The sequence below is a fragment of the Nicrophorus vespilloides genome, unplaced genomic scaffold (assembly GCF_001412225.1).
Source record: "Nicrophorus vespilloides isolate i.1.1-1 unplaced genomic scaffold, Nicve_v1.0, whole genome shotgun sequence".
Classification (NCBI taxonomy): domain Eukaryota; kingdom Metazoa; phylum Arthropoda; class Insecta; order Coleoptera; family Silphidae; genus Nicrophorus; species Nicrophorus vespilloides.
Window position 1 is genome coordinate 158,148 of NW_017099940.1, and position 15,289 is coordinate 173,436.

At 28.9% G+C, this 15,289-nt stretch overlaps 1 protein-coding gene across 1 annotated transcript in view; it reads left to right on the forward strand.

The window, feature by feature from the left end:
• The first annotated feature begins 1,145 nt into the window (after positions 1–1,145).
• LOC108566231 (sodium-dependent serotonin transporter-like) overlaps positions 1,146–15,289 on the forward strand; it is a 19,267-nt gene continuing 5,123 nt past the window's right edge. Inside the window, 4 exon segments of the mRNA XM_017926028.1 lie at positions 1,146–1,222; positions 8,803–9,253; positions 9,606–9,740; positions 15,154–15,289. The exon segment at positions 15,154–15,289 is cut by the window's right edge and continues 78 nt beyond it. Coding sequence (XP_017781517.1) covers positions 8,893–9,253; positions 9,606–9,740; positions 15,154–15,289 — 632 coding nt within the window. The 5' untranslated portion in view covers positions 1,146–1,222; positions 8,803–8,892.

Sequence of the window (15,289 nt, forward strand, 5' to 3'; positions counted from 1 at the left end):
TCTTTCGCTCTGTTAATTTAATTAATTCATTTTTCTGATCCATTAAAATATGTTTATGTCGGAAATAACACGCAACACGTTGTTCGGCCTTTAATATATTCATGTAATCTAACAGGTTTTTGTTGCATTTTAATAACAATGCTTGTTTAATGGGTTTTTGAAGATTAGGATATGCCGAGTATTTACTGAAAAATAACATTCGTTAACATCTACACAAATTTATACGAGTAAAAGTTTTTAATATTTATGAAGAGTTTTGATTGCAAATTAATTAATTTTGTATATTTTTAGTAACTACTTTTAAAAAGCAATTGTTTTGTTTTGATCGATATTTTTTTTAAATTTTGTAAAAAAAAACACGTTATGTCTAATTATTATTTGTTAATTAATCAATTAATAAATTTTATTAACTAAGTACTTTAGTGTATATTCAAATATTAGAATACTTAAGATATGTATAAATTGTTTATATATATTAACTTCTTCGTTATAACCGAATTTGATTGTATACTTAAATCTATATCTCGCGTAGTCCGGTTTCGTACAGTCCGGATTTCAAAATTTCAAAACAAACTAAGTTGTAATTGAGCAAAATATAAAAAAAATGTTTTTTTTCTTTATTTTTATGTAGTTATAAAAACCGGTTTCAATCCGGTAATTTGGTGGATTATCCGGACTATGTTAGACTTAGATTGAATTTAAATTGAATAATTAAACATTGTGCGTTTCGGAAATTAAACTTTTCCATTTTGATTCATTGTTTTTCCTTTTGGTTAAAAAAACTGTTGGAGATAATCGAAATATATGAATATATAGTGCATGAATTGCTTAATCATTGGCCCTTCGAGTTTTGACCCAAATTGTGGTAATAGCTTTGGTCTTGCAATCGTTTGGTCAAGAGGGAACTACGGTCAGCTATATTTGGTTGTAACAATAATAATTTGCGGATTGAAAGAGAGAGAGAGAGTAAAATTGGTCCAGGAAATAAAATGTTAATGTTCAAATTCGGATTGGTAGAAGGATAGGAGGAAGGAAGGAGCAGGAATGGTCTTATCACGGTGATAAAGTTTTGGGTGCGCAGGATCTCCCGGAGGGCTGTCCTTAGTGAGAGCCGTTGAGGATCCTGCTGGCGTTTATTAGTAACAGTTGTAGCCAACGTTAGTGAGGAAGTGGTATGAAGAGCATGCCACCTGACCATGCACACAACTCAACGTATTTGAAGGTAACAAACAGTATTACACTTTTATTCGCATCACTTTTCCCATGCTATTGCTGCTTTACTGTTATTTCCTCGTCTGCAAATTTACACTGTTAACCGAAAGAAATGCACAAATGTCCCTGAATTTAAGAAGCGACGCGCAATAGATTCATTTGCAGTTTGTTTACAACTAAAAGATGAAATCTGCATCAAAATTAAATTGTTCAATAACATCGTAAACTTTTATTTTTATTCGATACATTATTTGAAAGAATTTAAGCAAAATAACGATAAAATAATTATGGTAGAAAATTTTGTAATAGTTTTGTGTTTATAAGAAAAATACAGCACGAATTTACAATTTATTTAAACTAATTTTCTTATAGTTTATGATAATATACAGAAAGTATACTTTCTTAACAAAAAGTTAACAAAAACATAATAATTTTTCTTGGGATTCGTATTAAATATTAAAATGATTTCTTAGAGAAGAGCAAATGCGAAATGAATAATCCGGATGGGCATAATTTGCAGTTCCTTGAAGATTCATTAACTAAAACTAAAATTGAGATTGATTTCTCGGTATCCGTTTATGACTATTCATCTAATATTCACTGAATGATTATATAAAAGTTGTTTTTATTTTATAAACTTGAATGTTACAATATTTTACAATAATTTTTCATTCATAAAAATTACTCGAAGAAACAACAAATATAAATAAAAAAAAATTATTTTAAACGAGAATTAGTATTTAATATGATTATTTCACATGTTTAGATGATTTTCTATTCGATAAACATACAAATTTCACAGATTATTTTACAAAAATTGTGTCTTAATTTATGAAATAGACAATCTTACAATATATTTCAACTAATTTTTATTATAACAACAAAAATTACTCTTCTCATTATGAATTTCTCAAAAAAAAAACACTAACTTCATACTAATTTAAACAAAAAAAAGTCTCAATTTTATATATTAAAATGAAAATAATTTGTTTATATAAGTTATACAAAAATTAATAAAAAAAAAAACAAGAAATGGAGTCAATATTTTTTTTTAAATATTGATTAATTCAAATCTCAGTTGCTGGTATTTCGTGAAATAATTAGGAATTTAGTGAATACAAATGTAAAACATATTAAACGAATATTTGTTGTAAGGAATTCCATAGGAATTTTAACTATATTCCTGCTCTAATATTATAGTTTTGCAAAGAATTGTGACTTTCGCAGTTTTCAATTCAATCCATTTAATTTCTATATACTTGCACGTTTTTATATTGATAAATTCTATTTTTGACATAATATATTAAAATAGAAAAGAACTAGACTATTGTTATTAGTAATTTGTTTAAAAATCGGCCAATAACGGCAGATAAGTTAGATTTACCAAAATAAATTTAATAATAATTTAGTGAATAGAAATCATAGAAATATTAACTTATACAAGTATATTTTTGCATTAACATTGTAGTTTTACCAAGAATTATCACTTCCGCAAATTTCATTTTAATCTGTTTTTTTTTTACATATTTTGTCTAAATTTTCACGTATCGATTAATTCTATTTTTGATATAATATATTAAAATAGACTTTTTTTTGTCCACAGTATGGTCTATAATTATTATAAAAAACTTACATTTTCCAAATGCATGAACTAAACGAAACTTTATTACATAAAAACTAAATAATTCCTGTATGTTTCTACTTAAATGTTATAGTTTTTCAAAATTTGAATTTTTATAATTATTGATTTATATGTTTGATAAAATACAATAAAGAAGAGGTATTTTTTTTTATTGAAAACGCATATAAATCCGTTTATTGGATCTTAATTACAAAGGTAAATTGAAAACATATTACGAAAGCTAATACTAATTAAATGAGACAATATTATGTAAAAAAAAGTTTTAAGAACAGAAAAATAAGTATAGACTCTTACAGTATTATATTTATGGGAAGAGTTATGCATCTAGGCGAAACAAAATATATTAAACTTATTATTTTTGTTTCATTGATTTTGTGCAGTAAAAATTGCAAAAAAAAATATAGAATTTGAATATAATAAATATTACATATGAGTGACCAATATTCTTGTGCTCACTGTTGGTGAGCACTGCTATAGATGATTAAAACTGTAATATGAAAACTAAATAAAGAATTTCTATGTTATTTTACTTGCTACTAGTTAAAAAAAGTAACAAATTTCCGAAAAACATTTTGTAAATTTGTTAATTCGATACTCTCAATTAAGTAATGTCCGTTAAACGTAACGTAACGAGAGTATGGTTCTGAACTAAAGCAATTTTCCATAGTTAGCACATTACTAGGGAGAGAGAGAGAGAGCGTAATATAGATATGAAGTTTCAGGTCGAACTTATCAGTCTTCTGAATAACAGATGGTCATATAAGGGTTGATTAGGAGAACTCGACACACTCACACACAGACCGTCCACATCAAATAGCGCATCTTATCTTCTGCATCTCCGAGCGAATCATCCTGGTCGGAATTAATTATAACGTCGACCGAAGATTGGACTATTGCATTTCGGTATATTTCATCAAATTCCAATTCTCGACTTTCCAATATATATATATGTTGTACATTTATTTTTTTGTCTTTTCGTTCGCAAAAATATCGAAATACTAAATCCGTATAGAGGAGAATCAAAGGAGGAGGCATCACACTTAATTGGTTATGACCTATTTCGAGGTGTAGTCTGCATGTTACATACGGCACGATAAGCACATGTTACGTGACGATTTTCAAAATAGAAAATAAAAAGGTAATTCTCTAGTTGTATAATTCTGCTAAAGAAAGTGGAAATAAATTGAGAACTTGTAGAAATGATTCAAATTTAGTCTAAAAAGTATAAATTCTTAACATCATAATATTTGCATTATAACTTTTATTATGCCTATCTATATTAAGCTGTATTGTTCTATATAGTGCGAGTTGGATTGTTAGAAACCGGACTAATCGAGTCTTTTAAAAGCTCATAAAAATAAACATTACGAAGAGATTTTATTCTATAAAATGAAAATAAAACGAATCATTTATGTTTAGAAATTTTTAAACCGGACTATAGTGAATCCGTACTAATCGGAGACGTGACTCGCATCGCCTGTAACCTGCTACCTTGCTGGAAATTGTTTATACAAAACGTTCTTCGAAGATTTGATCATTTTATCCAGTTAAAAAGTATGAATTACTTTCAAGTAAAACACATTTATAAATTATAAATAACATTAACATGAAGATTTTATTTTGATAAAACGTTCTTCGAAAATTTGAATCTATTAAAAATTAACAAAACATTTAAAAATCAACAATATTTAAATGAAATTTTACGTTAATGATGATTTAACTAAGAAATTTTATAGCATGTGCATTACATTAACTGTAAACAAACTTCTATGTTTGCTCGGAATATCACTTATGATGTATTTTTGAGTGGTCGTCTCCTCCCTACTCCAGATTCACAAAGATTATCAATCATTGATCTACATATAGCTTTGTAAATATTGGCTCCAAACGCGCCGTTGATATCAAACGATTGCAATTTACCGCATAAAGTGTAAATATGTAAATGTAAATGGATTTGATTCGTATTGATGGAAGCAATACACCGCAACATCAATTTTATCTTTTATATCAGTTACATCAAATCAATAATTATTGTATACGAAAAAAAAGTTTAATATTATAGTTGTGAGATCTTTAAAGTTTTAACTGTTATGTCCGCAATTTCAAGTAAATTATGGCTAGAAGTTGTACTAGAAAATATACAATAATATCGAAGAAGTTAAGTTATACAGATGGTTCAATCAATAAGTTTCGAAAACGTATATAAAGAGCTTATTAGAAAGTAGAAATTGGAAGTTTGGTTTTCTAAATTTTCCACTGAAAATGTAGATAAAAGTAAAAAAAAATACGATCGTGAAAATTACGGTTTTGCACGTATGTGAATGTTCACATTTTTTTTGCTTAGCTTTAAAAATACTTCAAGGATGAATATGAAATTTACATTTATTACATGTTACCAATTAGATTTAGTAGTTTACATACATAAAATATTGGTGAACAAATCATCACTTTATATTATTGAATAATTTTTTGATGACTTTCAAATGTTTATAACAAAACAAATGATAACATAAAATAATGAAACAAAATTTTCTTCAATTGAATTGAAACGTATTGATTTACTACTTTAAATGCACAATTTCAATATTTAATCATTTGAAATTTATCATTTGCGAAGATGTTATAAATTTTCAGATAAAATTAAAAGTTAACATTTCCTTCAAATAATATTGAATTTTTCATTCATAATTAGGCTTTATTATATGCTTTTTTTCATGTTTTATTCAGTATTATTGAAATCAGATTAATGAATAGTAATTTTTAATGCTTAATTATTGAATTTATTTTATTAAGTTTTACTGAATATTTGCACAAATATTTTGAATATTTCTTAAAATAATTGAAAAATGTTTGATAAAATGAATGTTTACAAAAAAATAGTATTTTTTTGTATTTTGTGAATATTCTTTCAGTAATTTATTTGCGTATTGATCAATGAATGTAGTTTTCAAATTTAAATGTAAATTTGCGTGCACGCACTTCATACAGATCGATTTTACATGAAACGAAAACGTTTTTATTTTTGACGAATGTGTACCAGATTCATCTTTGTTACTGGAATGTAAATATTTGCATTCTTTGTTGCTAAACGTACGCCGCAATTACCATTTAAGTAAGAAATAATTGTATTCCAAATAATAAAGAAAAAAGAACACATTGCTCTCTCTGTACGAGAAACGTATTTGAAACAATATGCACGAATACTAAGAAGACATGTTTTGCATGCGGTACGATTTTGTCGGAAAGCTCCATCCTGTAATTACGCCGATGCGAAAACGTACAGTACACAGGGTGTGTGTTTCCAATTCGGAATAAAATGATACGTGTTATGCAAAAAGATTAGTGTTTAACTGAGAAAGGCGATTAACACATGAAAAGGAAACAAAAAATGGATATTTTTAAATAATTATTTTTATGTATTGTTTTCTTGTTATTTGAGTTTGCAGTGGTAGAGTAAAACATACTGTATATATTCAACAATTAGTTTTCGAGTGAGAACGCTGGTGCTAATGTATTTCCTAAAGAACTGTTTGTGGTTCGAGTGAAGAGAGGAAGATAAATGCCCGAGACTAAAGATGCATTTCGAGACAAGAACAACAAAAAAAAACAAAACAAAAAGGAAAATACTCGTAAAAGGACAATTGTCAATAGCTGTAGAACAATTTTTACGGCAAAGTCAGGATCATAAAATGAAATTCTTGGAACTACTACAATCATTGCTTTCGTAATGCATCACCGTGAAAACAATACAGAAACTAAAAGTGATTTAGTGTTGCCAATTATTTTATTTGTTTTTTCTCATATCCAGTTTTAGGAAACTAATAATACATAAATTTCTTTTTTTTTTTAAATTAATATCGTTTAGAGCAGTGTTTCTCAAACTTCTTCGACGGGGGCTCGCATTGCACTTACAAATTTAAAGAAGAATGGGTATGTGTATTAAAACGTAAAAAAACATACCGTCCCGTTTGTCATTATTTTTTGTGAGATCCAGACATTGAGAATCACTGGTTTAGAGATGTAACAAAATGATATATAAGTATGTTTAAAAAGTAATGTCTATTGATTATTAAATTCGTCTCTTAAGTATTAAAAAGCAAACAAATATAATTCGAGTACTTTGATTTTAAAACGAAATATTTAAGTTTAGAATCAATGAAGAAATAATAAAAAGACATAGGAAAGAATATATTATTTTTATAGAATATTTAATAATTATTTCAAGTACGAGAAAACAGATGCAATTCGAATGCGTTAAGTGGGTCGTGAGCAATAATCGAAAGTGTCTGTCTTTGTATTTTTTTTTAAAGCAAAACGGTGAGAATTTGTAAAGCAAATTGTGGGTCAAGAATAATTGCATGCATTGCAGTTCCAAGAATATTCTCAAACACACATATTTGTTTGCCGCGTGCAAATAATTCCGTTCATTGATTGTATAAATACATGTGTATTTTAAATTTTCATTCGATTGCGTATTTGTCAATCAAACTGTCAAATTGTCATTCGAACTGTCAAATTGTCATTTGATTGTTTATTGTCATTCGAACTGTCAAATTTTCATTCGATTAGGTATTGTTAATGAAACTGTCAAATTATAATTGATTTGTGTATTATCTAATCGAATTTTATTATTGAATTAACAGCTCAGAAGCCAGATGATACCAATTTAAATAATCTTTCTATTAGGTTTTTTTTTTATAAAGTTATACGATTATAAAATCAATAAAGCTTATGTTCAACATTTATTAATTTGTTAATATCAATTTCATATTGTCACAGTTAAATATTTTAACAAATTTTAAACAGATGTAATTTTTGTATACAATTAAACATAACTTTAACAATTTTAAACTGAAGATTACAAAGTTTAAAATTCATCTGCAAGACTATCAGACTTAGCTGTCTAATTTTCATGACAGTTCACTCCATCTATTTTTATAATTTGAATTAATCAATTGTAGAATAATTACTTAAAACTAAAAATAAATAAAACTAAAACCGATTTGTCTTATTTCTTTTATTATTTATTTTATTTTTTATCAGACACTTAAAGTACGATAATATGACAAATTCATATGACAGAAATCAGCTGATTCTATTTTATATACAAATTATTCATCTTATCCGATAGGAAAGTTGTCAAATAAAAAAACATAAAAGTAAATAGTAATAAAGCAAATCATGACTTATAATACTTATAATATTTATAACTTATAAATAAGTTTTAATACATGAAAAAGTATTCTTCGTATTGTAGTTTTAAAACTGCAGAACTATCAGTTGGAGTATTCTCTTAAAGTCTTAAGAAATGCGTTTGAAGTGAGATTTAATTCGACTGAAACGGATGTGAAACCTGTAGGAGAAGAAATGAAAGCGCCCGAAGTTTCATTACCAGCTGCTCGCAATTAGAAAGAATCGAGTTTGTCGTCCAATATTAACATGTGATACACAGAAGCAGCAGAGGAATCGATCAAAAGCTCTTTTTTTTATACAATCGTCTTCTTCGTCAGTTGAAAAGTTTGCGATCGTGATTTCTACGATATTTCCGACGACTTCTCCCTTATATATATATATAAATTTATTTTTTTTATCCTTGCATTCAGCACGAAGATGAACAAGTTGTGAAATGTAGCTGATGTATTGGAACGTGTTGTATTGCCATCGTTCCACGTTAGGTTCCTCCACCTTTGTGCCATTATCTGTAAATCATAGCACCGAGGGGGAGAGAAAAACTGCTACGACTACTACGACGATGATGATAATAATAAAAGAGAGGATACGTTTTTGTCATCGGACATACCGATACTTATTGCGTTTCGCATTTTATTACGATCCACGCTTTATAACACGCTTTTCCATTCTGCTAAAAATCCATTATATTCTCTTCCAATCCACCCAATTTTTTTTTGTGTGCTTGTTCTGATTTAGATTTCGTTTTTGATTTTCAGGATTAGCGAATAGCTTCATAAATTTACATTATTTTTTTTGGGATTTCGAGCGGTGTGTCTGTCCAGTTTTTCCTCTCTGGACTTTGGTAGATGGTAATGATATGTACGATGGCTGCAACGGAGAATGCGGAAAATGATAATGAATATTCCGCGGAGAATTCCAAACCGAAGTCACCGGCTGAACCGGCGGAAAATTCGAAACTCGAAATGGGAAAATCGATGGCCGCGACCGCAACAGGTAAAAGCGGAAAGAAGGACAAAAGCGGAAAGAAGGATAAAAGCGTAAAGCCGTCGAAGGATGTGACCAGGGTGGTTGTAGTAGCCCTGACGCCGGAAAGGACACGGGAAACGTGGGACAAGAAAGTCGAATTTCTTTTAGCCGTCGTCGGATTCGCCGTGGATTTGGGAAACGTTTGGCGATTTCCATACATCTGCTATCAAAACGGAGGAGGTAAACGCGATTATGCAATTCCTTTTCAGCATTCATCATCGCTCGCGACCCAAATACATTTCGTCGTATCGAAGAATCTAACTCGATTTTCGAGGCGAGACGAGACACGAGAGAAGATGATTCGATGATTCCGGCCGTATTATATACGACTTGTGTTTGCATGCATCCCGACAAATTTCTAATTGAATGAGCGTAGAAGGAGAAGGAGGCAACATTTAACCCTCCAGCGTCTCATTAATTTTATTACGAGCCGAAAACATATGGATTGATCTCTCACTTCATTCGATTATTTTATTCACAATACCTTCAATTATCTATGCCAAATATCAATTAAACTTTTTGCATTTTGCAGGGGCTTTCCTGATTCCGTACACGATAATGCTCATATTCGGCGGACTACCCTTGTTCTACATGGAACTCGCCCTGGGGCAGTTTCACAGGAGCGGATGTCTTACAATTTGGAAACGGATTTGTCCAGCATTGAAAGGTAATCATCACACATTCCAAACAATTGCTTATTATATTTCATCTATATCATTAGTATTCAAACTGTCAAATTGTAGTTAGATTGCGTATTGTCAATCAAACTGTCAAATTGTCATTTAATTGAGTTTTGTCATTAAAACTGTCAAATTGACATTCAAATTGTTATTCGATTGTGTATTGTCAATCAAACTTTCAAATAATCATTTAATTAAGTAATATCAATCTTAAATTATTATTAAATTAACAACCCAGAAATCATTCGATATCAATTTTATAATTTTTCTACTGTTTTTCTATCTTTAATGAAAACTTATAAAGTTATTAGATTACACAATCAATAAAGCTTATTTCCAGCATTGATAAGTAATTATTAAATATCCCATACAATAAATTTTATTTATTCCGTTTTTATGCTGTCTAATTGTCATTCGATTGCGTATTGTCATTCATTCAAATTGTCAGACGATTGTGTATTGTCATTCAAACTGTCAAAATGTCATTTAATTGTTTATCAAACCTCATTAATATAATAATTAATCAGAAATTAGTTAATATCAAATTATATAATCTTTTTACTACGTTTTGAATTAATCTTATTATTACCGTCATAACTATATTTATATTTAATTTCAAACTTTCCTAGATGTGTCCTACATTAGTGTTACTTGGTAATATTTTTAAATAAAGTTCAAAATTAACTTAATTATTTCGTTGATCTTAATTTCATGAAAACTAAATAATATTAACAGTTTTCTCTTCATCATTGCTTATATTTTGAACTAATTAAGATAAAGTAAGTTTCATCTATTCCTATAAAATAAATACATCCATCGGCTATACTAAAATTATATAATAAAAATTTTAATCGTTTATTGTGGGTGATTTAACCATTAAAAAATATAGAGTAATAATTGAATTTACTATATTCAATAAGTTAATTATTTAATAGATTATATTTTTTAAATAACAATTTCAGTTAATGGTAAATGAATTCTCTTTACAGAGTTTCCACTTTCCTAAATAGATATTAGTGTTACTTAGCAGTTTATCCTACCATTAAACTTTAAACTTGACTTAAATATTTCCTTGAGAGTTTGAACTTTGTTAATTGATATATTTCATATAGCAGAAATAAGATTTTTCAATAAGAAAATATGTAAATAATAATTATTATTTTCAATTTCTAATTATTGAAAATATTAATATTAAGCAAATAATTAGTATTAATTGTAAGAAGTCATTCAGAATTTCTTAATTTGAAAGAAATGAATGTAGTAAAATGTTCGTGTAACAAGAAAATCTAAAGATATTGAATTAATACGTAATTTTGTGCAAACATTAAGAGTAAGGAATGAAAATTAATGTAATCATGATTACGGTGATATATCATCGCTAATGATATTTGATGTAACCTAGAAAATGCACGCGACACATGTAACTATAACTAAAACTTCCCGGAGTTTTGTAACAATACGTGCTAACGAGCCATTAAAATCTTAATTCAATTAATCCGCAGTTTTTGGTAAACGTCAATTTCGAGCGTCGCGGCGTTTCTGTGTGTGCGAGGGTTGAGGAAAGAAGTCTACTTTTTGTTTGATCGTTTGTTTTCTTCGAGACTTGAATTTGGTCGTTGGTTGAGGAAGAATCAATTGAATTGCTTCTTCCTTGCGACAATCGTTCATTCCCCCAGTGAACGATCAAACAAAACAAAACAAAATAAATAAAAAAATAAACAGGAATGGATGAATGAACGAACGAATGCGCCTCCGGTGATTGCAATTGCCCATATTACTCTAGTCGCTAAAGTTAACTCTTCATCATAAATACTCGCTCACTCCATTACTGTTCGATAGATTGGTCAACACCCTCACCATTCAATTCCCTTCTCCCATTGTACCGCGAAACCGCACTTTGTTTCATTTCGCATTTGTTTTTTTTTTGCTTTACTTTTATGTTGCATTCAGTCTGCAAATCCGTAATCATCCATTATTAACTACTTCCTAAGTGCATACAAAAATAATTAATTGCATTAAAATAGACTTTTAATATTGCTAATGTGACAAATGTTTAAAAAAATTACATAACATTTGACATTTTTTCTTGACAGCTACTAACTAAACCCACATTTCCTCACAATTCCTTTACCGCACTTTGTTTCATTTCGCGTTTGTTTTTTATTTTGATTTATTTACATTTTTTCGAAGATACTCTGAAAATTCTCAATCATCCATTATTAAATACTTACAAAAGAGCATACAATAGGAATTAATTGCATTAAAAGAAAGTTTTAACATCTGTATAACAGATAAACTTGACATTCAAGAAAAATTAGATAACACATGACTTTTATTTTTTGACAGCTACAAATCAAGATTCACTTTTGTTCCAAATTTTAAGATCTATGTGACAGATAAACGTCAGTTTAAAAAATGACATAATGATCTTTTGTAGAATATTACATAATTTACATTTGTCATAAAGAGTTTTTCCGAGCAAATGCGCATTGTTTTCCTAAAACATTTCTTCTTATTTACAAGCAGCATTATTAGTGCCTCGTATAAATTTAAGTATTAAAGCATAATAATAGAATGCATATGAAACACATGTGTTCACCCGATATTATTCCAAGAGACGCACAAAATACAAACGTTAATTTGTCTCTTCTAAATAAGATTTTCATTTACTTTAAACATTAATTTTAAATATCTTTTTTCATCAAATTTATTTAAAATAAAATAATTATAATTAATATATTGTTATTTAAATTATTAAGCTTTTTTTTTTGTCTATTTTTTATATAATTTTAAAACATATTTTTATAATTATTTTTATAACTGAAGAACATGAATGTAATTATATTAATAATATAAATATATTAAATACGTCTGAAAAAAATATTTTTTTTATATCTAATGAAAATGTGCTCTACATTGAGGATAATCTTCTCGGCTAATAGTGCTTTTAGTGGACAGAAAAATACGTGCTGGAGCGAAGGATAATCTTCTAGATTCTGCACGTCTGGGATTCTTATTGTTGGCACGTTAAAAACGTTTTATATTTAGAGTTTTTACTGTTTTGTTACATATTTTATTTGCAATGAAAACATCTTTTAAACTACAGTTAATTCTTTACCTAACATTATAATATAAATTATACATATATATATTCCAATATTACATCAAATTTATTGTTTTTAAACACATTTTTTAAAGACAAGTTTTATCTAAATATAACAATACCTCGCATAGTTGCTAATGTTTTACACCGGACTAATCGAAGAAATAAATACAGACAAAAATACGTACAGAAATACAAAACAAAAAAGTTACTTGACTGTATTTCGCCACCATCCATGCCTGAAACCGTACAAATCGAGGAATTAAATACAAGGGTGAAAACCGTAAAAAATATGTATATTTAGAATCATACTATAATCATTATTTTATTTTATTATAGTATAGTGAGTTCAGACTGATCTAAGCCGGACTATGAGAGGTATCGCGATATGATAATATTGTGTATATAAAAAGTTAAAAAAAAACAACGTGATAAGTGATGAATTGTGTAAAGTGAACATGTTATATAAGAAACACCTATCTGCCTTTACATAAATTTGTTTAAACTAGGAAATGGAATGGACGAAAGTCGCTTTTTGCAAGTCAAGCACATCGACGTGCAGTATTTTAAAGGCAGAGCTTTGCATAAATAAAAGGTGCGTTTACTCAAGCTTTATCAAAAAAAAAACTCTCACCGCTGAAGAATAACAGCTTTTTATTTCATTTCGCAGTAGATAATGCTAATTCCGAGTCTGAGCCAGTTATCATGTAAATTGCACATGGGATGTATACAAGAGGGGATGGATTTAGTGCGCCTTTGCTAATATAATATATATATTTACCTTTAAAAGCAAATAATGTTTGAACCATTAGCCTACAAAATACACCGTAACTAAACACTTGCAGATCTTTGCTTACAAGTTTTTTAACGATTGGCGTTACGAAGAAAGTCGCACGTGGATGCAATTAATTAAAAAACGTGAAACGAAACAATCCTTTTTCTTGTATTGTTTGCTTTGCTCGAGCGTAAAGGGTGAATATTAATTTTTATCAAGGCAAATTGGATAAGGAGAAAGTAATTAAGAGTGAGTAGCATTTTTTTTTCTCTGTCGTCGTTCCCAGAAAGAAGTAAATGAAGCGAAATTAGGGGTTTGAATCGAATTTGAATGTCGCTGGAAAACCGTTAAGTATCTGGAAAAAAAAACTGTTTGCAGCCAAAAGTGCGAACTTTTGTTGGGGTTTTAATAGCCGACTCGTATTACCATATTGTAGTGATTCTCGTCGCTTTCATCTACTCTCAATCTCTGTGGATGGATGAGGAACGGAACGTAACGAAAGTGCGAAAAGAAGGATGTGGAAGACAAATAGTAAAAGTGGCCGCTATCTTCCGAGCCAATAGTTAAAGCAATCGCATTTGATGCGCGATTTGTAATTGTAATTTCTTATAAATATTGTATTAGATTTATTTATACGGTGCTAAGATAAATGCGCGGAATGCGGGAATAGTGTGTGGTGGTGTCGGCAGATAAACGGGCAAATGAATTGAACATGAGCGATTCATCTGGACCACTTGTTCCTAAAAGGTTTCCACTGTTTTAAAGAGCGAATTGATTTGAAAGGCTCGCCCGAAATTAGATTAACTTCATTATATATCCGACGGTCATTCGATCTCTTCTCCAAATCAAAGTTAAGCTTTAATTTACCCTCACACACAACAGGTTCTGAGAATACGTACAATTAACGCATATAAAACGTGCACTGAAATACGTTGAATGTACGTTAACCGAACTGAACAAATCTTATATACACGTACGTTCTCAACATACACTCGAGCGTATTCTTTATTGTTTATACAGAAGTATATAACAATGGACCGGACTGTTTGAAACCGGACTAATCAAGAAATTAGATACATGAAAAAATTAACTCTAAAAAATAATTTTGTGTTCTCAAGAAAAAATGATTAAATTTTCAAATCGTACTATAGTGAATCCGGATTAATCGAAGCCGCACTATACGAAGTATTACTGTTCAATGTTTTATAAAATAAAGTATACCCCAATCTAAGTTGAATAGATTTCAAATACACTGAAACCTTTAAAATTATTTTCCTGATTCACTCATGAAAAAATATTAAAAAAAAACTTACATCAATTATTTTAGAGCGTTTTATATAAATTCATAAATTATTTTACAATTGAATGCATATAAACATAAAATTATACAATAGTAATAGATTTATAGAATATTAAAGCTCCATGCACTCTAAATGGACAAAATTGTACGTTTGTGCGAATGTACGTTATTTCGAACAAGATTTACATAAATAATCATGTACGTATTATTGAACATTTCCAGGTGTTGGATATGCAATCTGCTTAATCGATCTGTACATGGGAATGTACTACAACACGATAATCGGATGGGCGGTGTATTATCTCATCGCCTCGTTTCAAACAACTTTACCATGGACGAGCTGCAATAACGAATGGAA